General features: G+C 37.6%; 1 protein-coding gene and 1 pseudogene across 2 annotated transcripts in view; both read right to left on the reverse strand.

The window, feature by feature from the left end:
- AK9 (adenylate kinase 9) overlaps positions 1-25,240 on the reverse strand; it is a 114,240-nt gene that overhangs the window by 19,742 nt on the left and 69,258 nt on the right. Inside the window, exons 24-29 of one of the 2 annotated variants that reach the window (XM_036024565.1) lie at positions 16,643-16,855; positions 15,070-15,330; positions 14,001-14,125; positions 11,247-11,466; positions 4,355-4,417; positions 210-416 (exon numbers count right to left, since the gene is read on the reverse strand). In XM_036024565.1, coding sequence (XP_035880458.1) covers positions 210-416; positions 4,355-4,417; positions 11,247-11,466; positions 14,001-14,125; positions 15,070-15,330; positions 16,643-16,855 — 1,089 coding nt within the window. Of the gene's footprint in view, positions 1-209; positions 417-4,354; positions 4,418-11,246; positions 11,467-14,000; positions 14,126-15,069; positions 15,331-16,642; positions 16,856-17,933; positions 17,945-25,240 lie in introns of those variants that run through there. The other variant, XR_004902869.1, reaches the window with a different exon arrangement.
- Positions 17,564-18,864, reverse strand: LOC114495449 (annotated as a pseudogene).

A 25,240-nucleotide genomic window follows, 5' to 3' on the forward strand; every position in this document is an offset into this window, starting at 1 on the left:
GAGAACCTTTGACCCTCTGTGGCTTCCATGTTGCCCTTATTTATTAACTTGTTTTCATAACTGTAGGTAGCGCTGACAAAACGGAAGATAGCCCTAAAATACATATTTCTTTTGAAAGGTTAAAAAGAAACCAGGGCATAAATAAAATTTCTTTTGTTTCAACTCAAATGTCACTTTTTAAAATTATGAAAATAAAGAAAATTAATAACCTGTATTGCTTGTAAATTACGCATATCTGCTTCAAATTTTTCTCCCAGTTCACCTTTCAGACGTTCAACTGCATCACTTTCTTGTTCTTCATCCTCCTCACTCATTAGATCCTCATCTTTTGGAAATTCATCTTCAAGAATATTGTCAATATCATCATCATCTTCTTCAAGGTCTTCGTCACTAATATCTTCATCTTCTCTAACAATCTAAGGAGGAAAATATTCCCTTTTATTATACATAGAAAACATATAACAAATGACACTGCTAACTAATTATCTGGAATAGTTTGTAATAACTGGATTTTAGTTGGTATGGCACAGCAACATTCATCTAATAACATAGTAATATTTTAAATATCTGGCACCCAGAGATTGAATACCTTTCAAACTCTGACATCATAGTGATCCCATAAAGAAACACACAGACATGATATTAAATGCTATTTACGTCTATGGTTCTCAGAATATTACGTTTCTGATGGTCTTCAGTAGAACTAACGCAACCCAGAGTATAAACACTCACTGTCTGTGTTAGCTTGGACTAGCTCAGTTTCCTCAACTGTAAAACAGGAATAATAAAAGTACTTATCTCACAAAGTTGTTGGGAACATTAAAGTTAACATATGTAAAGCCCTTAGAAGAATGTCTGGCACATGGTAAGCATGCAAGTGATAGCTATTATTGCTATTATAGCTATTATTGTTACTTTGTATAAAGCACTGTCCTAATAGACTAGTACATGCCCTCTAGAAGTTACAGCCTATCTGAGGACACAAGAATAATACAATATCCTGTGACAGGATATTGACACTAAGTGGTATTTAAGTGCTATATAGGTTTTAAGTGCTGTAGTTCAGTTTGTGTAATACCGATCTCTGTAATATTGGTTGTTCTGCACTGCCTTCAAACTCTTCTCCTGGAAGCATTCTTTGTCTCAGTTAGAGCTCTGCCTTCCAGATGGAAACCAAAAGTTATCTTGGCTCCTTGCATTCCATCTTTGCACATCCAGTTCCCAAGGGCTGTCATTTGAAATAATGTCCCTCCTTTCCGGTCTCACCCCACTGGCTGCTCTCTCATCTCTGGCCGGAGCCTTCTGATTAGCTTGGTATTTCCTAATCTTTGTTAACTGCTTAGACCCTAGTTCTTCTAAAAAGTGCCTGAAGCTGGGATTTGAACTGAAGGTGCAGGGCAGATGAGAGGGTGAGGGCCAGTTCCCCTCAATGTCTATGCTCCTCCCTCCTCACAGAAAAGGCTTGGCAATGGGGCAGTGTTTCTCAGTTCTGGTTCTTTTTCATTTGAAGTTTGAAACCATTTGGTCCTTTTACTACTTTTCCCTTTTTCCCTTTTTTTTATATGTTGACAATTTTTTTCCTGAGATTTGATTTTCTAAAGATCATTGGAAGTATGGTTGTGGACTGGTGGATGAGCCCACACTACCAGTTGGGGACATTGTAGTTTAGATGAACTTGTGCTCACCTTTGTACTTAGGGTATGTATCAGCATCTCTACTAACTACTCACCTGGGCATAGTGCTGCACGATTCTGCTTGCTTGCTGTCCTGGTTCCCCACCTGGCTCTGCCTGGCTTTCTCCTGTCTGTGGCTGCTCCACACTTTGTAGAGGGGACACAGGCACCAGAGAAGCCAGGGGTCAGGAAGAGAGCCAAGATGGTGGAGCCAGGAGTAAGAGTAGAAGCAGGTCCTCCCGGGAGGTGGGGGATAGGCAATGTAAGTCTTGAGATGAAGGGGGTTGGCTTATAAAATATTTTCAGTCACAACTTCGGAGACTAAAGTTCTGCACGATGGTGACAGTTTCCTGAGAAATTAGTGCAAGTAGTCACCTTCAGCCTTTGAAGTGGTTTCCAATGTTAAAATGTTTTATCTGCTGCTAAAATGTCAGACAGTGAAGGCAATGATTTTTGCTCAGGGTGAGAAGGCAACCCTGGGCAGGGCTTTACCTGCATATGGTCCCCCAGTTGGTTGTAAAAGGTAAGTCACCGAGCTCCACATTCAGTGCAAAGAGGCAGATGAGGAGAAGGCTCCTGTTTCTGTTCACAAAGCCTGTGCAGTCAGGATGGATTCGACTCAGGGTACCATGTTAACTGACTACAGCTATCACACTGAGTGGTCCTTGAAATGCTATATTTTGTTTAGTGTTTCTTTGTCTGAGGCAGTAGCAGGGCGTAGAAAATTCCCATCAAAGGAGTTAAAAAAATTATACAGCTTTAATCTTTGATTCATCAAAAATCTCAGGAATTGTCTTCCAAAAGTCAGTTTGTGTGGGATATGTAGCCAATTTTATAAAGGAGTAAGTCCAAGGAGAATTAACTTACAAAAACCTATTTAATTTATAAGATGGAATATTGGATCTTTGAATGAAAAATAATAAGAAACTCCTCATTCTAATGTTAATGAATGAGCAAGTTATAAATTAAGAACATTTAAAATTTATCTGGAAAACTAATTCTCTTAGGAAAAAAATTAAAGAATAGCAAAGAAGGAAAATTAAAGTATTATCAACTAGGGAAACTAGGTATCATTCAAATTTCCCATTTTATAATGAAAAAACCTAGGCTCAGAGAGATTAAATAATGTTCAATGTTACACAACATCAAAAAAATAACGACAGGCTGGTGTCTACTGTGTGTCAGCACTGCGGTGCGCACTGGGTAGCTGTCGGGGAGCAAACTCAGGAAGAGCTGCAGCGCTTACACAATATAGGTCAATTCCATCCGAAAGCCTGTAACCCTTTAGTAACATGTCCCTGAGACATTTGAGGTAATTCGTAAGGACTCCCAAGGGCTAAAGGCAGCTAACTTGTGGCTGGACCCAGGTTAGGATGTCTGTTTTTTTTTATCTGAGACATTAGCATGACATCATTGACAGACCAGAATTTCAGAACATGCTTGTTCAGGGAATGAGCATTCGAATGAGGCCAGAGACTTCCATGAATTCTGTTCATGGCTGATTCTTCAGTGTCTGAAGTGTCACACAGTGAATGCTCAGTGAAGGTTTGCGGATGAACTGACTGGATGAATGAAGATCAAAACGAATGAGGAGGAGAGTTCTCATTCCTTAGATGGTGCTGTAACTTTCTCAATTTAATGGTTTTAGATCAGCTTTTGGTTGTAAATACTTTGGACACAGACATAATTGTTCTGGCCTCTCTTCTGCAATGTTTTGACACACAGCTACAGTTACATTGTATCAAGAGTCTTGATAAATCAGGCATATCCACACCAGGGTGAGATATAGTTGCATGTATAGCCAGCCCTATTTTCTGTTATTCCTCTTTTATTGGGTTAAATTTTTATATAGATGGAAATCACATTACAGAAGAGTCAACATTCATAAGATGTTACAAGGGGACCTTAAACAAGAAGGAAATGGAAGAAGGCAGAGACTATCTTATTGTTTGTCTTGGTTACATGTTTACTTGTAAGCTGATTGTAAAAATACAAGCCTCAGGGCCTTCATAGAGCTAGCTGGTCTGATCACACCTCCTCTTTAACTCCTGCACCCCTGAGCAGGCTTGGCTGTAGCATTTGGGTCAGCAAGGCCAATTTGGGAATAGCTCCTCTCTAAATGAAACAAAATCTAGTCTTCAAGGTTTATGTTTTGTTGTTTTTTAAAAAATCAGCAGATGGAGAGAAGGAGCTGTACTGAGCATGCTGTATATGGCCCAGGTTCACAGGCTCTGCCTTATTCCCCTCTTTACTTTGAGGTAATGTGTGTTTTAGCTCCAGCACAGTTCCGCAGGCTCTCTGTCTAGACCTCTATGCCACATTCCCAGTCTGTCTCCTATGGCGTGGGGTGGAAGTGTGAAAGCAAAATTAAAATTCTAAAGGAAGCATTGTTTAATGTAGAATTATATTTGGATTAGATTATTTAAACATCTCTAGTGGTTTTCTTTCCTTTAAAAGTGTTTATTTTTCAGATTTTAAAAATAATAAAAGATCATTGTAAACAGTAATGGGATAACAAAGGGTATTAAAAATAAACATGATATATAATCTCACTGCTTCCACATAAACTGTATTTTCTTTACGACTTTTATCTATGCAACATTTATGTTCTGCTGTTCACACACACACACACACACACACAATGGGTGTCCTGCTTTTTTGGAAAAACCTTTTTTACTTACCTCTTTCTTTTTTCTCTCTCTCTCTGCTAGAAGTTCAGCTCTTCTTTTAGCAATCATATCATCCTATTAAACAAAGAGATATTTAAAATTTTTAATGTATAATGATAAAATTACTTCCTATATATTAATGTTACACACACACACACATATTTTTCCTGAAGTGGGGATAACATTTGGGTGAAAGGGTGGCAAACTTTCCAAAAAAGAATGTGCTGGTGGTGGTTATGTTACTGTATCGTTGCATCTTGGAACCACCTGATTAGCCATCTCCTTTCAAAGGGATAAATGGTCCTTGGAACCAGTCACTCTTCTAGAAACTTCAGAATTCCTTTTCAACTTTATTTCTTACCGATTTGCTTTCAGTGAAGAGATGGATTTTGTACATGAAGAAATAGGAAAAAACTTGAAGGCAACCTGGTGAAATTGTTTGATAATCTTTTATCAAACTATTAAATATAAGAGCATAATAAAACCTAAAAATGTGTACTCATATACAAGTGAGGAAAGCATATGCACTTTGGGTACGCTCACAGACACGGTGTGTGGGCAGTCCTCCAGGCCTCCTGGGGCCTCTAAATCTAACACAATGAATGCTTAGCCTTTGACATGTCCCAAGGTTCACATGGAAACTAATCAGCCCTACTCAGGCCTTGGGGCTCCTTGGCTCAGGGCTCTCTAAACTGCACTCCCTTTAATTCCTAGGATATTAGGGTGGTGCCTGAAGACATGCTCTGTGGTTTTTATCTGCTTTTATCTCACATTATTTTAAATATATTTTATTGATTATGCTATTACAGTTGTCCCATTTTCCTCCTTTATTCCCCTCTGCCCTGCATACCCCCTCCCACCCACATTCCCCCCCATTAGTTCATGTCCATGTACCATATTTATAAGTTCTTTAGCTTCTACATTTCCTATACTAGTCTTGCCCTCCCCCTGTCTATTTTCTAACTACCATTTATGCGACTTATTCTCCATACCTTTTCTGCCTTCCTCCTCCTCCTACTCCCCCACTGATAACCCTCCAGTGATCTTCATTTCTGTGATTCTGTTCCTTTCCTAGTTGTTTGTTTAGTTCATTTGTTTTTGTTTTAGGTTCGGTCATTAATAACTGTGAGTTTGTTGTCATTTTACTGTTCATATTTTTGATCTTCTTTTTCTTAGATAAGTCCCTTTAACATTTCATATAATAAGGGTTTGGTGATGAACTCCTTTAAATTTACCTTATCTGGGAAGCACTTTATATGTCCTTCTATTCTAAATGATAGCTTTGCTAGATAGATCTTGGATGTAGGTCCTTGCCTTTCATGACTTGGAATACTTCTTTGCAGCCCCTTCTTGCCTGTAAGGTTTCCTTTGATATTAACTGATAGTCTTATGGGAATTCTTTTGTAAGTAACTGTCTCCTTTTCTCTTGCTGCTTTTAAGATTCTTCCCTTATCTTTAACCTTGGATAACTTAATTATGATGAGCCTTGGTGTGTTCCTCCTCAGGTCCGACTTCTTTGAGACTCTGAGCTTCTTGGACTTCCTGAAACTCTATTTCCTTTACCAGTTTGGGGAAGTTCTTCATTATGTTTTCAAATAAGTTTTCAATTTCTTGCTCTTCTTCTTCTCCTTTTGGCACTCCTATGATTCAGATGTTGGAACAAAACTAGATGAAATTGAATTCATTTACTTTTTGAGTCCCCAAAGAGATTCTATAGTTCTTTAGAGCAGGGGTGTCCAAACTTTTGGCATCTCTGGGCCACTCTGGAAGAAGAGGTGTCTTGGGCCACACATTGAATACACTGCAACACGTAATCACAAAAGAACTCATACTGTTTTAAGTAAATTTACAATTTTGTGTTGGGCCACATTCATAGTCATACTGGGCTGCATGCAGCCTCTGGGACACAGGTTGGACTCCCCTGCATTAGAGGGTGTGAAGTTACAAAAACTCTATTATTATTCCTGTTTTTTTTTTTTAAAAAAAGCAGAACTTCAACAGCATAAAAAAGGACACAGAAACCATAAAGAAAGAAACCAGTCAGAAATGAAGGATCCACTAACTGAAATGAGGATTAATTTATGGGGAATCAACAGTAGAGTAGATGAAGCCAAGAATCAACTCAACAATTTGGAATACAAGGAAGAAAAAAAACCATCCAATCAGAACAGCAAAGAGAAAAAGATAAAAAAAAATGAGGATAGTGTAAGAAGCCCCTGGAACAACCTCAAGTATATCAACATTTGCATCATGGAAGTGCCAGAAGAAGAGAGAAAGCAGAAACTGAAAACCTATTTGAAAAAATACTGACAGAAAACTTTCCTAACTTGGTGAAGGAAACAGACTTATAAGTCCAGGAAGCACAGTGAGTCCCAAATAATATGAACCCAAAGGAGCCCAAACCAAGACACATAATTAAAATGCAAAAGGTTAAAGAGAAAGAGAAAATCTTAAAAGCAGCAAGAGAAAAGCAGTTAGTTACCTACAAAGGAGCTCCAATAAGAGTGTCAGCTGATTTCCCAACAGAAATTTTGCAGGCCAGAAGGGATTGGCAAGAAATATTCAAAGTGATGATAAGTGAGGGCCTATGATAAGGTCATTCTACCCAGCAAAGCTATCATTTAGAATTGAAGGACAGATAAAGAGCTTCCCAGACAAGAAAAAGATAAAGGAGTTCATTACCACCAAACCAGTATTATATGAAATGTTAAAGGGTCTTCTTTAAAATGAAGAAAAAAAGACAAAAATATGAACAATAAATGGCAATAAATACATATCGATTAACAATTGGATCTAAAAAACAAAATGAGCAAGCAGAACAGAAACAGACTCAAGGGATACAGAGAACATTTTGATAGTTGTTAGGTGAGAGGGATTGGAGGAATGGCTGAAAAAGGTGAAGGGATTAAGAAGTACAAGTTGGTTGTTACAGAATAATCATAGGAATGTAAAGTACAGCATAGGGAATATAGCCAATAATATTCTAATAACTACATGTGGTGTCAGATGAGTATAGACATGGTGGGATGATCACTTAGTATGTTATATAATCTCTGGGGTACACCTGAAACTATTGAAATACTGTATGTCAATTGTAATTGAAAAATTAAAAAATGATTTAAAAATTTAAGAAAAAGATTTGGGAAAAGGAGCAAAAAAACAAACAAACCCCTCCCTTTATATTATTCTTTTTTAAAAAAAACAGAGTTTTACCATAAGTGCTTTACTTGTATAGTTGTGAAAACAGTCACCTTTGCATTTTTGTAAGAGAATACCATATATATATACCACAGAGAAGTGCCAAATATGCACAATCACACACATACATGTTTTGAATCTACTTTTTCTCTTGATCCTTTCACTCAAATAAGTTGTGGTTAGTGGTTTAACTATTGCATGTCTGCTAAATGCCATCACACTTATGAGCACTGCAGTATATACACACTTTCATTTTTCTGCTCAGAACATACCTACAAAGCAGACAATATCATTCTACTCCATAAGTGAGTTAACAAAGTCAGGGGGGTTAACTCACTGTAGTGCCACACCGCTAGTGGAAGATGGTGTAAGAAGATTCCAGATAAGGGAATGGAAAAGCATATGGTATGTTGAGTGTTGCAGAGGAGGGTTTGTATTTGCTTTAAATAAGAAACAAAGTTAGAATAAGGGTCTGAAATCTCTTCCCTTTCAAAGGTGATTTTAGTTTTGGGAAGAGCAGAAGTTGCAGGGTGTCAAATCTGGGCTGTTAGGGGGCTGTCACCTGGGTGATTCAGTGTTTCACCAAAAAACTCTGCTCAAGACATGATGCATGAGCAGATGTGTTGTGCGATGAAGCTGCCAATCACTAGTTGTCCATAGCTGTGGCCTTTTGAATCACTGAAACAGTTTCCATGGAGGAATGTTCAAGCTTAACACAAACTTTGATGCAGATTCATTGCTCTACTTGTTTAGTAATTTTGAATCTGACAGCCACACAGTGCATGTACTCACTCAATGGCATCTACTGCCCCCATTGACTAGCACAGTGAAGTTGTCATTGTTCACACACACACATTCCAGTCCACTCTGCTTGGCTGCCAGGTTCCATCAATATTGCACAAACCAATCTTGTTATATTAACAAAGGCTGGATTTTTTCCAGTCAAGCCTCATCATATACCCAGAAGTGGGATTGTTGGATTATAGGATAGTTGTGTTTTAAATTTTTTGGTGAACTTCCACACTGTTTTCCCAAGTAGCTACACCAAGTTCCATTCCCACTAACTGTGTGAAGTGCTGCTCCCCTTTTTCCACAGCCTACCCAACACTTACCTTTTGTCTTTTGATGACAGCCATTCTAACAACTGTGAGGTGCTATCTCATTGTGGTTTTGATTTGCATGTTCCTGATAACAGTGATGTTGAGTACTTTTTCATGTACCTATTGGCCATTTGTATGTCTTGTTTGGAAAAATGTTTATTCAGTTCATCTGCCATTTATTTATTTATTTATTTATTTATCATCCTCATCTGAGGAAATGCTCATTGATTTTAGAGAGGGGAAGGGAAGAAGAGAAAGAGGGGGAGAAACATTGATTGGTTGCCTCTCCTATATGCGCTCCAACCGGGGACCAAACCCACAATCTAGACACGTGTCCTGACTGGGAATCAAACCCATGACCTTCTGGTTTAGGGGATGCTTCAACCAACTGAGCCACACTGGTCAGGGCCATCTGACAGTTTGGATTGTTTTTGTTTTATTTTTTGATACTGAATTGTGTGAGTTCTTCATATATTTTGGATTTTAACTCCTTATTGGATATACAATTTGCAAATATCTTCTCCCACTTGGTCGATTGTCTTTTGTTGATGGTTTTCATTGCTGCATAGAAGCTTTTTAGTTTGGTGTAGTCCCACTTGCTGACTTTCACTTTAGATGTCAAGTCCAAATAAAAACATTTCCAAGGTCAATGTCAAAAAGCTTACTCCCTATCTTTTCTTCTGGGCTGTAGGGGGACTGGAATGTGCATGTGTGAATAATGATGACTTCATTCTACTAGTCAGTGGGGGCAGTAGGTGCTGTTGAGTGAGCATGTGTACTGTGTGGCTGCTGCTTGTTCAAAATGACTGAGCAAGGACTTCTATGGTTTCAGGTCTCATGTTCAAGTCTTTAATCCATTTTGGGTTGATTTTTTTGTACAGTATAAAATAGGAGTCCAATCTCACTCTTTTGCATGTGGCTGCCCAGTTTTACGAACATCATTTATTGAAGAGACTGTCCTTTCCCCACTGTATATTCTTAGCTGCTTTGATGTAAATTAATTGACAATATATGTGTGGGGTTATTTCTGGGCTCTGTACTCTGTTCCATTGATTTTTGTGTCTAGTCTGCTATGGAACTCTTCTATTGAATTTTTCAGTTCAGTACTGTACTCTTCAACTCTGTGATTTGATTGGTACTTTCTTATATTTTCTGTCTCTTAGTTGAAATTCTCATTTTGTTCATTTACTGTTCTCCTGACCTTGCTTAGCATCTTTATGACCATCACTTTGAACTCTTTACCAGGTAAATCATTTATCTCCATTTCAGTAAGCTCTGCTTTTGGACAGGAGACACCTCTCCAGCCTTGACAGAGTGGGCTTATGTAGAAGATTAACTCTCTCTCTCTTTTTTTTTTAAAGATTTTATTTATTTACTTTTAGAGAGGGGAAGGGAGGGAGAGAAACATCAATGTGTGGTTGCCTCTGACATGCCCCCTGCTGGGGACCTGGCCTGCAACCCAGGCATGTGCCCTGACTGGGAATCCAACCAGTGACCCTTTGGTTTGCAGGCCAGCACTCAATCCACTGAGCCACACCAGCCAGGGCAGAAGATTAACTTTATTGATCAGCCTGGCCCTCATTCTTGGCTGTTTCTCAAACCTTTGTGATTGTCCAAGCTACCTTCTTTGTTCTTTGAGGCTCCCTTCTTTGTTCTTTGTGGCGCCCAGTAGTTGAAGGTGAGCGACAACCCATCAGTGTCCTGAAGGGAAGATCGTAGTCAGCCCAGGCTAATGGGAGGTTAGACTTTCATGCAGCAGCTCTTCTGATATGGGTGACAGGGGTTCTTGTTCTCCCAATGTGCAGGACTAAAAGGTTCAAACTTGCTCAGCTAGTTTCTGTGGATCCTTCAGAGGGAATTGCTTTGGATACAGATTCAGTGTGTCCATGGGAGGAGGTGAGTTCAGGAGGCTCCTATATCTCCATCTGGGGCCAGAACTCAGAGCACTCTGATTGTCTATCAGTTAGTTTATTCATTCATTAGGTGAAGGACACTGGGTTGTTTCCAGTTTTTGGCTCTAATGAATAATGTGATTATGAATATTCATATACAAATTTTTATGTGGACATGTTTTCATTTCTATTAGATAGATTCTTAGGGGTGGAACTGTTTGGTTCCCTATGACACTATCGAATATTTTACAGAATGCTCTTCATGTTACAGTTTTAGAAAAGGGTTTCTAAGCTATTATCTGGATCTTTTTCACTACAGGCTTTCCATGGCCTTCATGGATGGTGTCACAATTCCAGGTGTCACAATTCCAGGACCTAGTGAGAAAACCACTGATAATTTTAATTCTCTGTGTGTTAAGGCCTGCTTCACTTGCTGTCTCTTCCATAATGCTCCTGTGTCAGACATAAGGATACTTTGGTGCTACCACAATCTTTAATTTGCCTTAGAGAGAGAAGCATTGACATACTGATAATCACTTAGGCCTCAAATAAATCTTACCTCTTTAATTGTAAGTACTCTTTTATATTTGATGAAAAGTGTTTTCATACTGATTGTGGTATTAAAATCAGAAACTACATTTTTGTAAAGATCACTTTATAAACTGAATAGATGCCATAAAAATTTACTCTCATATTTTTTTACCAGATACATACCTTGATTTTTGCCTTCATTTCTTTAATGAGTTTTTTCCTTTCTAATTTTGCCTTTTGTTTCAGTCTCCACTTTTCAATTTGAGGAGGCAGGAGGCGATCAGAAACATCTTGATCATCCACTTGCAGTACAACAGCAGCATCTGGGAAAAACCCATGTTCCGCCAGTAAACGGGCCTCTTCAGAATATCGTGGGAAACCATCCAATATGAAACCTGTGGAACTAGGTGTACATTTCACAAGTTACTTAAAATATTGTATTATAAATACTGAGAATGAAAAAAGTTGATAGATCTCAACTTTATATAAGATGTGTGAGTAGTTTAAAAAGTAATATCTTTTAGTTCTTGTAGTGTTTCTCCTTGTATAAACATGATGTGTCTTCTCTCAAATGTATTAAATTAGATTAAAACTATAATATTTTATACTTATATTTACAATATAAGTAAGTTCTCTTTAACTGTAAGTAGCCTTAATAGTTGGTAAAAATTAAGAGAAAATAAATTCTCTGCCTGGGAGGTATGCGCAGCCTAATGACTGTGTCGCCCTTCATAGGACAGTAGATCTGGCCCGCCCACCTTTCCTGGGAATCCGCTCCTCTGCAGTTTTTCACTTGGTGATGCTTCCTTTCCTGAGGCAATTCGCACCCTCTTCCCTGGGTCCCCTTGTAACTCATGGCAGTTATTTGTGTATATATCCTGGCTCATATGTATTAAGACAATTATAACCAAATAGGATTATCAAACTTGTTTTGCTATGATGAAACTTGAAGAATCATGAGTATAACTGGACTGTTAACAAACATACTTTCATTGTGGAGTAACTACAAAAGAATCAGGCTTGGAGAACTTGCCTTGCTTAACTGAGAAAGTTGATATTGGTCCCCTTTTGAATGAGAGTTTATCTTGCTCATCTAAAATTTGGTTTGCTTAAATATTTATACTTATATTTAAATATTTATGCTTATATTTAAATATGTTTTCTTAATATGAACAGGAGTATCATGAACATTTGATAGTTTCAGCCCTTAATTGGCATTTAAAAAAGATTTCTATCTTATTAATGGGCAAATTTCCATCGAATGGCCATAGTACATGTCCTTTTCTTTAGAGATGCCTTCAGTATCATCTCTTTTGTGAGGAACAATTTCATTCCTACTCTTCCAGCTGTCATTTCTTTGTCAATGACTTCTAAATCTTCACCTTTACGCCCAACCTCTGTTCTGAGTTTCAATTCGAATTTTCAAAAAGCTGCTTAGTTTCTCTATCTCAGTGCCCCTCAGGAATGACATATGCATTGTACTGTCAAAAATCCTGACTATTGTTAATTCTTCCACACTGCTGTTCCTTCTAACTCACAACTATTCAGGTGGCAAACTTCAGAGACATTTGGATTGCTCCCCTAATTCCTTCTTGGTTCTCATAAGCACAAGCTAAGTCCTGGCATGCCCTTGTCTGTACCCACATTTCCATTTCCAACATTGTACCTTAGTTCAGGCTCTTATGACACCTCTCCAGGACTAATGCAATGCCCTTTTTAAAATCTGTTGATTCTTTCCATATTATAAATGCAACAAATCTCACTATAGAAAAAGTGGAAAACACAGGAAAGCATGAAAAATGAAAGATTATCTACAGTCTCATGTTCCAGAGGTTACCGACATTTTGTTTTTCTTTCCAGTTTGTTCTTCATGTGTCCACCTCTCTATCATAAATGACATTGCATCTTCTTTTTAAACTTACTTTAAATGACATTTCTTATGCTATTACAAATTCTTCATTGTAACACATTTTAATAGTTGTATAATATTGTTATTTTATTTAGGCTTTTACAACTTCACACTTAACTTTTAATTCTTCAAATCATATGCTTTTTAAAAAAATGTATGGTATGAGGTCAGGAGCTAAATAGTAAAAAACAACTCATGACGCTATTGCAGGCAACCTACCCAAGTTTACTACAACTACTGATCTAATTTAGGGAACAAGACATTACAATTAAAGTTGATGATCAATAATCCCCCTCACTCTTTTAGGCCAGGGACTAAGTGAAAGAGTGTGCAGAGGAGTGTTGGGACTGCCCAGTTATTTGAATTCTCTATGATATAGTTTCCTTATCTCCAAAATGAGATAATAAAAGTTTCTGTCCCATAGGGTAGTAGCAAGGATTAAGTAAATTAATATGAGTAAAATATAGTAGAATAGTACCTGTCACATAGTAAGTTCCATTTAAGTGTTTGCTTATTAGTACTGTGAATGTTATTTCACTTTCTTCTGGTGGATACCAACATAAGAGATTCTGGTTTAGGAAGACAAAGTGAAGTTTTAAACTCTGCTGACCTGATTCTTAGACTTGTCCTGTGTGGGGTCAGGCTTGTTCTTGGCCTTTATGTAAGGGGTAACTATGGACAGCTATTAATTACTCTTAACTGTAATTACTAAAAGGCACGTCATGGGTTTAAATCATGGGTTCTCATTCACAACTACACATTAGAATCACTTGGGAAGCTCTCAGAAATACCAATGCCTATGTGCCAACCTTACATCCTTAAAGATTTTGATTCAATTGTTTTGGGTTGGGGTCTCTGGCATCAGTATTTTAAAAATAATTCCCCCGAGGATTTTAATGTATTGAATTACTAATTTACACGAGAGTAAAGGAGAAAATTCTTAAATTTATGTTGGACTGCACTTTAAACTTTTGAGAATAAGGCAAATTAAAGTCTATACATGTATAATCCTATGTAAATTAAAATACCGTATTGGTTCCTTAAACCACCACTCAGAAAGAATTGCATCAAGAATTTCAGGAGGCAATTGTTCATTTTCCATTATATTTAATCTGATTGCTTCTTCTTCTTCTGTAAATTGTATTTCTGAAATCTAAACATGAAAAGAAACCAAAAACAAATTTAAATGTCTATATTAATTAACAATGCTCTATTGCATAGTTGATTAAGATGAGACTGGTTTTTCTCAGGATTTTTTTTATACTGTTGCTTGTAAACCTTTTAAAATTTGTGCTCTTTTCTTTAAGCCAATTTTAATGTGGTTTTAAATATTAAATTATACATATCTAAGAGGAGTTACTAGCTATTAGCATAACTGATTTTCATACATGGCCTCAGGATATCTGTCTTACCACTTTTTGTTAAAATCTTGTTCAGTTTATATCACAATCCTGTAAGGCTTAACTGATTTTTGTCATCTATCTTATAATGGTTAAACCTAGGTCCTGATTATAATGATTAAAGGGTGGGCTAGCTAGGTGGTCATCTGAAACACAATCTGTACCATTTACAAGGGATCCTTTGAGAAGCAAAGGGTCTAGCTATATCAGAAATGGTTAAAAGGGGAGTCAGAATGAAGAACTTTCTCTTTACAACCCTAGATAGAAGCCACCTAAGAGAGTCATACTACCTTTCTTATGAGGCATCATGAGAATTAATATTTTGAAATCCCCATTGGCACTGGGGCAGATTTTTATGACACAAGATAAAAAAACACAGAGAACACAATAATGAAAAACCTTATAGTCTAGGTCAGACATACTAAACAGTCCCAAATAAATGCTATACAACACTCCTTTTAGGGAAAACTTTTCTGACTCTTATTGGAGCCATGTGAAACTCGGTAATTTTATATTCTAGATTAGCAGTAAGATCTGTATCTAATATGTGAGGAAAATGACTCTTCAGTGGCTTTTATGGGCTAATTCTTTTCTTTTTCTGAGAAAACTTATAAAGTTTTATGTTGCTTATATTCTACTTTCCAAAAGTAATACCAGTAAACACAACTATCTGCAAAAAGAGTATCAATATTACTACTGGCTTCTTTGTATTTTCTTCCTCAATCTTGACATTGGCCCGAACTGCAAGCTCTTCAAGTTCTTGTTTTGCAAGTTGTTCTTCCTCAGCATCTTCTTCAAATTCAGGTCCAATTTTCTTTTCAGTTTTGAGCATTAGTTTTTCTTGTAGAAATTCTTCAAACTGAATGTGAAAGATGCCCAAGTTTTCTGCTAACTGTCTCCCACAGACAGTTTTGCCAGAGCCACGGGGGCCCAGAAGGCATATTCTTAATGGAGGAGCCTGCCACGACGGGTGGGTCAGGGAAAGGTGGGGTAAGGGAGAGTGAAGAAAAGAAAGTTTTGAGTAATTAAAAAAAAAAAGGTTAATTAACTGCCTCCCCCAAGACTGAATTATCACTTAATAAACTCAAGGATATTTTGACATTAGGATATAAATTAACATGATTCCCTGCATCAACAATTCTTCTCAAGGAGCATTAACAACCACAAGATCATCTTGATCTCTTAGACCAAAAGGCATTTGCTAAAATAGAATTTTTTAAAGTTTTTGTTTAAAAAGAATGGAAAGATACTTTTTTAGCATGATAAAAACACCTGACAACTTATATTAAAATGGTATGTCAAAATGATCAAGCATTATGACATCTATATAGGAATACACAAACTTTCTATGGTATAATGTTAAGAGAAAAAAGACTATAAAATATTTTATACACTAGAAAGAATGTAGAAAAGGATGAGAAAGTAAAACATAAAAATGAAGACTTGCTTAAAGCTGGTGTTACTATGTGTGTGCTTTGTTTTAAAGAATGAATACAATATTGCCACAGTGTGTTCCTTTATCGTTATTATTGTGGTAAAAGAACATAACGTAAAACTTACCATTTTACCATTGTAAGTGTACAATTCAGTGGCATTACATACATAAACAATGTTGTGCAACCATCACCAGTATCTCTCTGCAGAACTTTTTCATCATCCCAAACTGGAACTCTGTACCCATTAAACAGCAACTTCTAGTCTCTTTTTTTCTCCACCCCTGGCAACCACTTTTTTGTTTTCTGTCCCTATGAATTTACCTTGTATGAATCCAATCATACAGTTTTGTTCTTTCGTGTTTGGCTTTAATAAATATTTTTTTAAAGAAGGTAGAAAACTGGTCCAAAGGTGATAAACAAGTCAGGATAAAAATGTTCCCACAAATTTTGGAAAAAGTTGATTATCCTATAGCTTCTTAAAGCAATTTTAAAGCAGTTCGGTTGATCAAGGACAACTCCCCTCTGGGAACACTCTTGCAAATTTGCTAATCGGTGCCATCCTTTGCTCTTCAGAATCAAGCAATCAGGCATGAATTTGCCCCCGTAACCATGCCTCTGAGTGGAACCAGGCTAACAGCAGTCTCACCTGAGTAATCACCTTTCTGCAGAGGATGTCAGCCCCCTGAAGGCTGTAAACCTGTGAATCCCACACCTCTTCCAAATCCCATCTCATGGTCAGCAGACTGCTCTGCTTAGAGACTAACTGGTTATGGATATAGTAAGTCCCTAAGAAGTGCACAGGATCAGTGATTAGAATAGGAAAATAGTTTTCACCTTTAATGGTTCTTTATGAGCTACATACTCCTGAGGATATGCCAAGAATTTTTCTTTAGCCTCAGGAGTTGAAAAGTAGTAGATCTTTTCTTGATACTTAGCTGCCTCCTCTGTGTTGCCCGGTTGAAGGACGAAGTTTTCTTTGAGAACCACTGGACAAAAGTGCTTTGTGTCTCCCAAATGCCTTTTTTTCTCTTTCATTTTATCTTCATTCTAGAAATAGTTTTTAACATTTGGAGAATATTTTAAAAAGTATTTTGATGCAATACTAAAGAGGGAATTAAAAAATAATATCTCTTAAATAATATTTAATCCATGAAAATACATCTTTAAAACAATTTGTAAAGGCCAGTTCTTATATGGCCTTTTAAGAAAAAGCAATATAAAACTATTCATCGACCACTGTTCACCAGTATTTACAATAAAGTAAACAATATACAGTTGGATAACATTCTGTTTACTACCAAGTTATTGTCTTTCCTGGCTTCTATTGAACCAGAAACCCAAATACTGAGACTGAGCCTACATGCAAGGAATGAGCTGGAGTAAAAACATGCAAGTCAAAACTTTAGATCACAACACTTGTTAACTCATTTATTCTAGCAGATCTAAATCGCCAAGGTCCCCTAACCACCTGATTAGGTTTCCATGAATAAAGTCTTACACATTTCATGATCATAACTTTTTAGTCAATACAACACAGGGATTTTAACTTTTTGGAAAGGAATGTCTTACTAGTTGAAACCTGTCAATAAGTCTTGTTTGCGTAATTAAAATATACCAGGGTTTGCCTAGGTTTCTCATTTGAGAGGAGAGGTTGTTGGTAGTGATAAAATTTTCCTTTCACAAACTTGCATTTATAATTGTAGGTATGGATTCTGATGTGGCTGCTTTTAAATTGTCCAATTTGAACTGCTTACATTATATTTAAGTTGCCCAATTAATTACAAATTATCTATTTAATTTCAAAGGTTAAAGCTTCACAAAAAATTTCAATTTAACTTGAAGTGATTTATTTCTTAGGTTGCTGAAAATGACAGCAGCCCAGAAACATGAGTTTGTCTATGGTTTTGAAATGCTGTTTTTGTTCTGGTTAAAAAAATAAAGGAACACCATTTACATTTACATAGGTACAGACACCAACCATCCCCCACCAAATAAACACAAAACCCACGATGATCCTTAGGCATATATGACTTAAACACAAATTCTGACTGAGTAACAACAATGGAGGCTCCCCCCAACATTTAGAAAAGCTGTTCTCTGATGCAGAGGAAGGAATATACCATGTTATCAAATGTTCTTTTCTGATGAAGGAAGCAACTACAGAAAGCTTTTGTTCCAAAGTAACCAGTGCTGTAGATGCAACCCACCAACTACTCCCTCAGTACTACTTCAAAACAAACATATCAAACTTGATTTTTATTAGAATGTAATTATTTCTTCATGTTAATAAATCAAAAAGCCAAGACCCAGATTTTTATACGTATAAATATATATAAAAGGAATGCAAACAATTACTGGGTTCTGTCTTCTAAACAAGAATGCCATGTTAGAATCTTAAAAAGCAATTACAATTTGAAGACACTTCATATTTGCCTGTTTTGCCTGCAACAAGTCTGCCTCATCTCAGTCTTTCCATTTCACGAGAAACATTAATTCTCCACTGCTGTCTGTGGCACCAGTTCTTCCTTCCAGTCAAGTCCTCTGACGAAGCCTCTCGGCTTATCAGCAGCATCCCTTTTCTTCCCTGATGTGCTACTATCAGATTCATTATCAGATAAAGACTTCCTTTTTGTACGATCTTTTTCTTTACCAGCTTTTTGAGAATGAAATGCTTCAATTAACTCTGGGCCATCTAAATTTCTTCAGGTTCCCAAGTATTGTCAGTATCTGTGGATCCCTTCCATTTCAGGAAATACTCCACCTTCCTGTTCACTACGCCTTGGTACAGTACTTCTCCCACTACAAATTCTTCAGGCTCTGCCTCTTCAACTTTTCTACTCTTTCCATTCTCTTTCTTTCCCATTGTTTGTGAAGTAGTTTTATTGGAGGCCATTTTTAAAAATGTTTTTAAAGTATGTTTTGTTGATTATGCTATTACATTGTCCCATTTTTCTCTCCCCTTTATCTTCCTCTGCCCTGCACCCGCTTCCACCAGCATTCTCCGTCCCTTAGTTTATATCCATGGGTCGTACATATAAGTTCTTTGGCTTCTCCATTTCCTGTACTGTTCTTAACCTCCCCCTGTCTATTTTGTGCCTACCATTTATGCTTCTTACTCCCTATACCTTTTCCCCCATTCTCCCTCCCCCTCCTCCCCACTGATAACTCACCATATGATCTCCCATTTCTGTGAACTTGTTCCTGTTTTGGTTGTTTGCTTAGTTTGTTTTTGTTTTGAGGTTCAGTTGTTGATAGTTGTGAGTTTGTTGTCATTTTACTATCCATAGTTTTGATCTTCTTTTTCTTAGATAAGTCCCTTTAACATTTCATAGAACAAAGGATTGGTGATGATGAACTCCTTTAAACTTACCTTATCTGGGAAGCACTATATTTGCCCTCCCATTCTAAATGATAGCTTTGTTGGATAGAGTCATCTTGGATGTAGGTCCTTGCCTTCATGACTTTGAATACTTCTTTCTAGCCTCTTCTTGCCTACAAGGTTTCTTTTGAGAAATCAGCTGACAGTCTTATGGGAACTCCTTTGTAAATAGTTCTCTCCTTTTCTCTTGTTGCTTTTAAGATTTTCTACTTATCTTTAATCTTAGGGCAGTTTAATTATGATGTGTCTTGGTGTGTTCCTCCTTGGGTCCAACTTCTTTAGGACTCTCTCAGCTTCCTGGATTTGCATGTCTATTTTCTTCACCAGATTAGGGAAGCTTTCCTTCATTATTTTTTTCAAATAAGTTTTCAATTTCTCGCTCTTCCTCTTCTCCTTCTGGTACCCCTATGATTTGAATATTGGAACATTTAAAGTTGTCCCGGAGGTTCCTCAGCCTCTCTTCATTTTTTTTTTGAATTCTTGTTTCTTCATTCTGTTCCAGCTAAATGTTTATTTCCTTATTCTGCTCCAAATCACTGATTTGAGTCCCAGTTTCCTTCCCTTCACTGTTGGTTCCCTGTATATTTTTCTTTATTTCACTTTGTATAGCCTTCACTTCTTCCTTTATTTTGTGACCATACTCAATCATTCTGTGAGCCTCCTGATTACCAGTGTTTTGAACTCTGCCTCTGATATCTCCTTGTCGCTTAGTTCTTTTTCTGGAGTTTTGATCTCTTCTTTTGTTTGGGCCATATTTATTTTTTATTGCAGACTTGAAGAACTATTATCCACTGCCTCCATGCTGCTCCAGACCCCAAGTCCACGGTGTCTCCAGCCCTGCACGCCTCCAGCCCGAGCCACATCCAAGGAAGAGGGGGCCTGAGACTCGTGCACTGGGCTGCTGCTGTGAGAAGGGGGTTGGCCTCTTAATTAGTTAATTAAAAAATCAGTTTCTCATATCCCTTTAAGTTCATATCTCAAGCTTCTTTATTTTCATAAAGAAAATATGCAGCACGGAGAATCAAGCTGCACTCAGCTCTCTATAGACATAGGTATAATGAAAACCCCCAGGATATACTCTGGTGCAGGATCAGTTTCTAAAATAAAATTAAGAAAAGCTGAATCAGGGTTACAACTTCTTGCCTATTGAAAATGAAATGCAAGATGCTTCATGATTTGCTTATTTGCTACTAAGTGGATATGTAATCAAATAATTTGAGCCCTCCTTGATGTGGCTCAGTGGATTGAGTGCTGGCCTGTGAACCAAAGGGTCTCTGGTTCGATTCCTATCAGGGCACATGCCTGGGTTGTGGGCAGGTCCCCAGTAAGAAGTGTGTGAGAGTCAACCACACATTGGTGTTTCTCTCACTTTCTTCTTCCCTTCCCCTCTAAGAGCAAATAAATAATATCTTTAAAAAAACACATAATTTGAAAATATTTTATTTCATTCCATTGGTAATTTGTAATCTATTTTCATTATGAAAAATACAGAAACTATGTGTAAAGCCCTTTAAGAATTCTTGCAATTTATGAGACTTCTGGCAAGATGGAGGAATAGGTGGACGCACCGTACCTCCTCGCACAACCAAGATTAGAACAACAATAATTTACAGATAGAATAACACTCAGAACTGATAGAGGATTTATCTGAATGGAAGTCGGACAGCCAAGAAGTTGAAGTAGACCCGTACATCCAGACTGGTAAGGGACGACGAGCCGGGTGGGTGCGGGGCTGGCGCGGGTCGGTGGCGCGCGGAAGTCGGGAAAAATTTGGCGCGAAATCGGCGCAACAGCCATTCGGGGCGCAAGAACGCAGCGGTGATCCCTGAGTGCGCAAGCTGCGGCTGGCAGACCCAGTGGGGCAGCGATTGTGGACCAGGGCAGAACTCGCGGCCCGGAAGCCCAGAGAAGGGTCTGAGCCCAGGAGAACGGAACTACCGCCATTGTTCCCTCCTGTCCCCGCTCCCGCCCCGCCCCCGCATATAACATCACAATCTAGCGACTGGGGTGCCCAGCCCCGGTGAACACCTAAGGCTCCGCCCCCCACTGTAACAAGAGCGACCAGACAGGAAAAAAAAAAAAAGAGAGATAGGGAAAGACATAAGATATGTTTCCAACAGAACAGATCAGTCCCCCAGGACTCATCCTTTTGAGAGACCAAGAAATAGCCAATCTATCAAATGCACAGTTCAAAACACTGGTGATCAGAAAGCTCACGGAATTGGTTGATTTTGGGCGCAAATTAAATGAAAGGATGCAGGTTACCATAAAGGAGATGCAGGAAGATACACGGAGGAAAGCCAATAGTGAAAGGAAGGAATCTGAGTCTCAAAACAATACAGTGGACCAGAAGGAAGATAGAATCAGCCAAGTAGAAAAGCATGATGAAATAAGAATTCAAAAAAAAATGAGGAAAAGCTTAAGAGCATCCAGGACACCTTTAAACGTTCCAACATCCAAATTATAGGGGTACCAGAATGGGAAGGGGAAAAGCAACAAATTGAGCACGTATTTGAATAAATAATAAAGGAGAACTTCCCCAATCTGGCAAAGGAAACAGTCTTCCAAGAAATCCAAGAAGCTCAGAGAGCCCCAAAGAAGTTGGACCCAAGAAGAAACACACCAAGGCACATCATAATTACATTAGCCAAGGTGAAAACGAAGGAGAGAATCCTAGAAGCAGCAAGAGATAAGGGGACAGTCACTTACAAAGGAGTTCCCATCAGACTGTCAACTGATTTCTCCAAAGAGACCTTACAGGCAAGAAGGGGCTGGAAAGAAATATTCCAAGTCATGAAAGACAAGGACCTACATCCCAGATTGCTCTATCCAGCAAAGCTCTCAATTAGAATGGAAGGGCAGATAAAGTGCTTCTCAGATAAGGTCAAGTTAAAGGAGTTCATCATCACCAAGCCCTTATTTTATGAAATGCTAAAGGGACTTACCTAAGAAAAGAAGATAAAGAAAAGACATGTGTAGTAAAAGGACAGCAAACTCACAAATATTAACAACCACACCTAAAGCAAAACCAAAAGAAACTAAGTAAACAACTAGAACAGGAACAGAACCACAGAAATGGAGGGCACATGGAGGGTTAGCAGCAGGGGGGTGGGGGGAGGAGAGAGGGGGAAAAGGTATAGAGAATAAGTAGCATAAAATGTAGGTTGAAAATAGATAGGGGGAGGGCAAGAATAGTACGGGAAATGTAGAAGCTAAAGAACTCATAAGTATGACACATGGACATGAACTAAAGGGGGGGGACGTGGTTGGGAGAGGGGTACAGGGTAGAGGGGAGAGAAGGGGGGAAATGGGACAACTGTAATAGCATAATCAATAAAATATATTTAAAAAAAGAATTCTTGCAATTTATTTACTTAAAGAGTTCATTCATTCATTTTTAGAGAGAGGGGAAGGGAAGGAGAAAGAGAGGGAGAGAAACATCAATGTATGAGCAATACATGGATAGGTTGCCTCTCATATGCCCCTGAATGGGGACCTGGCCCACAACCCAGGCATGTGCCCTGACCAGGAAATGAACCAGCAAGCCCTCAGGTTGCAGGACAACACTTAGCCCACTGAGCCACACCAGTCAGGCCTATTGCAATTTATTTAAAGCAGTGAAAGTACATTTAAAAAGAAGTTTCTGTGTTATAAAATACATGCTTATATAAAATTATTCAAAACTTCTCACAATGCATGAAGAATAAATATTTTATCTCACATTTTCCCCTCAAATACTATATTAACATTCTCCAAAGGTGGGGAGGACCAAGGGTGGGAAGTGGGGATGGCTGGGGGGGAGTGGCGGGGGGGGGGGAATGGAGACAATTGTACTTTAACAACAATACAAAAAAGTTTAAAAAAGAAACATTCTTAATGGTTTTATGTGTATCTTTCCAGACTCTTTTTTCTAAGTATATCCTACCAACATACATACAAAAATAGACTTATACTTAGGCACAAATACATTATTTTTAAAAATATCAATGAACTAATATTTTATAAGATTACTACATGTCTCAATTTTTTGTCCAAAACTAGATATAATAAACGACTTTTGGTAAAGGTACAAAAATGAGACTAATCTCTATTTTCTTGCACTACTCTTAAAAAATACAAAAAATTTTATATAATTTTAAGATGTATTTTTTCAATTACAGTTGGCATACAATATTATATTTCAGGTGTACAACACAGTGATTAGACATTTATATAACTTACAAAGTGATCACCCTGACAAGTCTAGTACCCAAATGGCACCATACATTGTTATCACAGTATTATTGACTGTATTTCCTATGCTACACTTTACATCGCCATGACTGTTATCTTGTACTACTTTTGTTTAATTTTTGTATCATGGTTATGCAAGTTTCATAATTTTTGTATCATGGTTATGCAAGTTTCATAATTTTTGTATCATGGTTATGCAAGTTTCAATACTGGGAAGTATTGATCTTTTTCTATGATGTGGATGCTTTTAAACAACATTAAACAACATGGGATTATCTAGTCAACAAAGGTATATTAGAAATGACCTAAAACTCCCCTGTTATTTTTGTTTGTTCAGCTTTTATCTTTCTTCCTAAGAAAGTTTATCTTTCTTCCTAAGCAAATTTTAGCAATTCATATTTTGAAAATCCATTTCATCTTAATTTTAAAGTTAATTTATTAGTATAAAGTTCCTGTAATTTAAAATAACCCTCTTTCTTATCTAATCATATATCAGTACTTTTTTGTTTTCAAGTATATATGATTGCTTCTTCTTTTTACCTAATTTGACTTGATGGAAGTTTTTCTATTTTATTACCAGTGAACCAACTTTATTTTTAGAAACTAGGTCTATTGTTTTTATTTGGTCTTGCTTTCCTATTTCATTAATTTTTGCCTTTAATCTCCTGCTTTCTACTTTCTATTGATTTATTTTGTTGTGCTCTTTTCCAGGTCCCTGAGTGGAAGGCTTAATTAATTTTTCTAGTTTTTCTTATTTTTCAATAAATACATTTATGAAGATGGGCCCCCCAAAACTGGAATTATCTTCTGGAGGGTGGGCCCCTTGTAGTACAGGCTTCCCCTATTAGGTGTGTTCTAAGAACCCATCTGTATCAGTGTACCAGCTGGCATTGTTGTGAGAGGTTGCATTAGGCTTCAGTGAATTTTATTTTGAAGACTCTTTCAACTCATTTGCCCATTTCATGATAATGCACCTGCCGACACCACACTGAGTATTCAACAGTATTTGACAAAAAACAGTAAGACCCCCATGCTCCACCCTGCCTACTCACTAGATCTTGCCCAGAACTACCATTTTTTGTTTTCCCAATAAAAAACATCCTCAAAGGGAAATGTTTCACTGATGTGGAAGAGGTGAAACAAAAAACAGCAGAAGCACTAAAAGGCATCAAAATCGACAAGTTCAAAAACTGTTTTGAGCAGTGGAAAAATGTTTCAAAAAGTGTATTTCATCAAATGGTGAGTACTTTGAAGGTTTAAACATGTAGAAATGAATACACGATTTTTTATAAATACTGTTTTTTGAGGGGGTTTCCCCTCATATGTGTTTATCTGTGAAATCCTCACCACAACCAAGATAATGAACATATTCATCAATACCACAATTTTCTCAGGCCTCTCTCCTGACCCTATTTGCCTCCTACCTGCCCCACCCCCCAGGCAACCACTGCTGTGTTTTCTGTCACTATAAATAGCTTGCATTTTCTAGGATTTTCTAGGATTTCTAGATTACACACGTAATCATATAGTATTTTTGGGGGGGAGGGTCTGGCTTCTTTCTATTAGCATAATTATTTTGAGATTCATCCAGATTATTGCATGTATCAGCAGTTCTCTCACTTATTTATTTTTTGCTGTGTACTATTCCAGGTTTAATTATCCCCATTCCTGATGCTTAGATCCTCTTTAGTACTACTCAGTGGTTAGTGGGAACAGGCATTATTTCTGGCCTTGTGTGAGATCTAAGTATTTGTCCCTCTAATCTCATCAGGTGGTACTCCCCCAAATCCAACCCGCTTTACTCCATCTTCCCCAGAAAG

The sequence above is a fragment of the Phyllostomus discolor genome, chromosome 4 (assembly GCF_004126475.2).
Source record: "Phyllostomus discolor isolate MPI-MPIP mPhyDis1 chromosome 4, mPhyDis1.pri.v3, whole genome shotgun sequence".
In the NCBI taxonomy this organism is placed as follows: Eukaryota; Metazoa; Chordata; class Mammalia; order Chiroptera; family Phyllostomidae; genus Phyllostomus; species Phyllostomus discolor.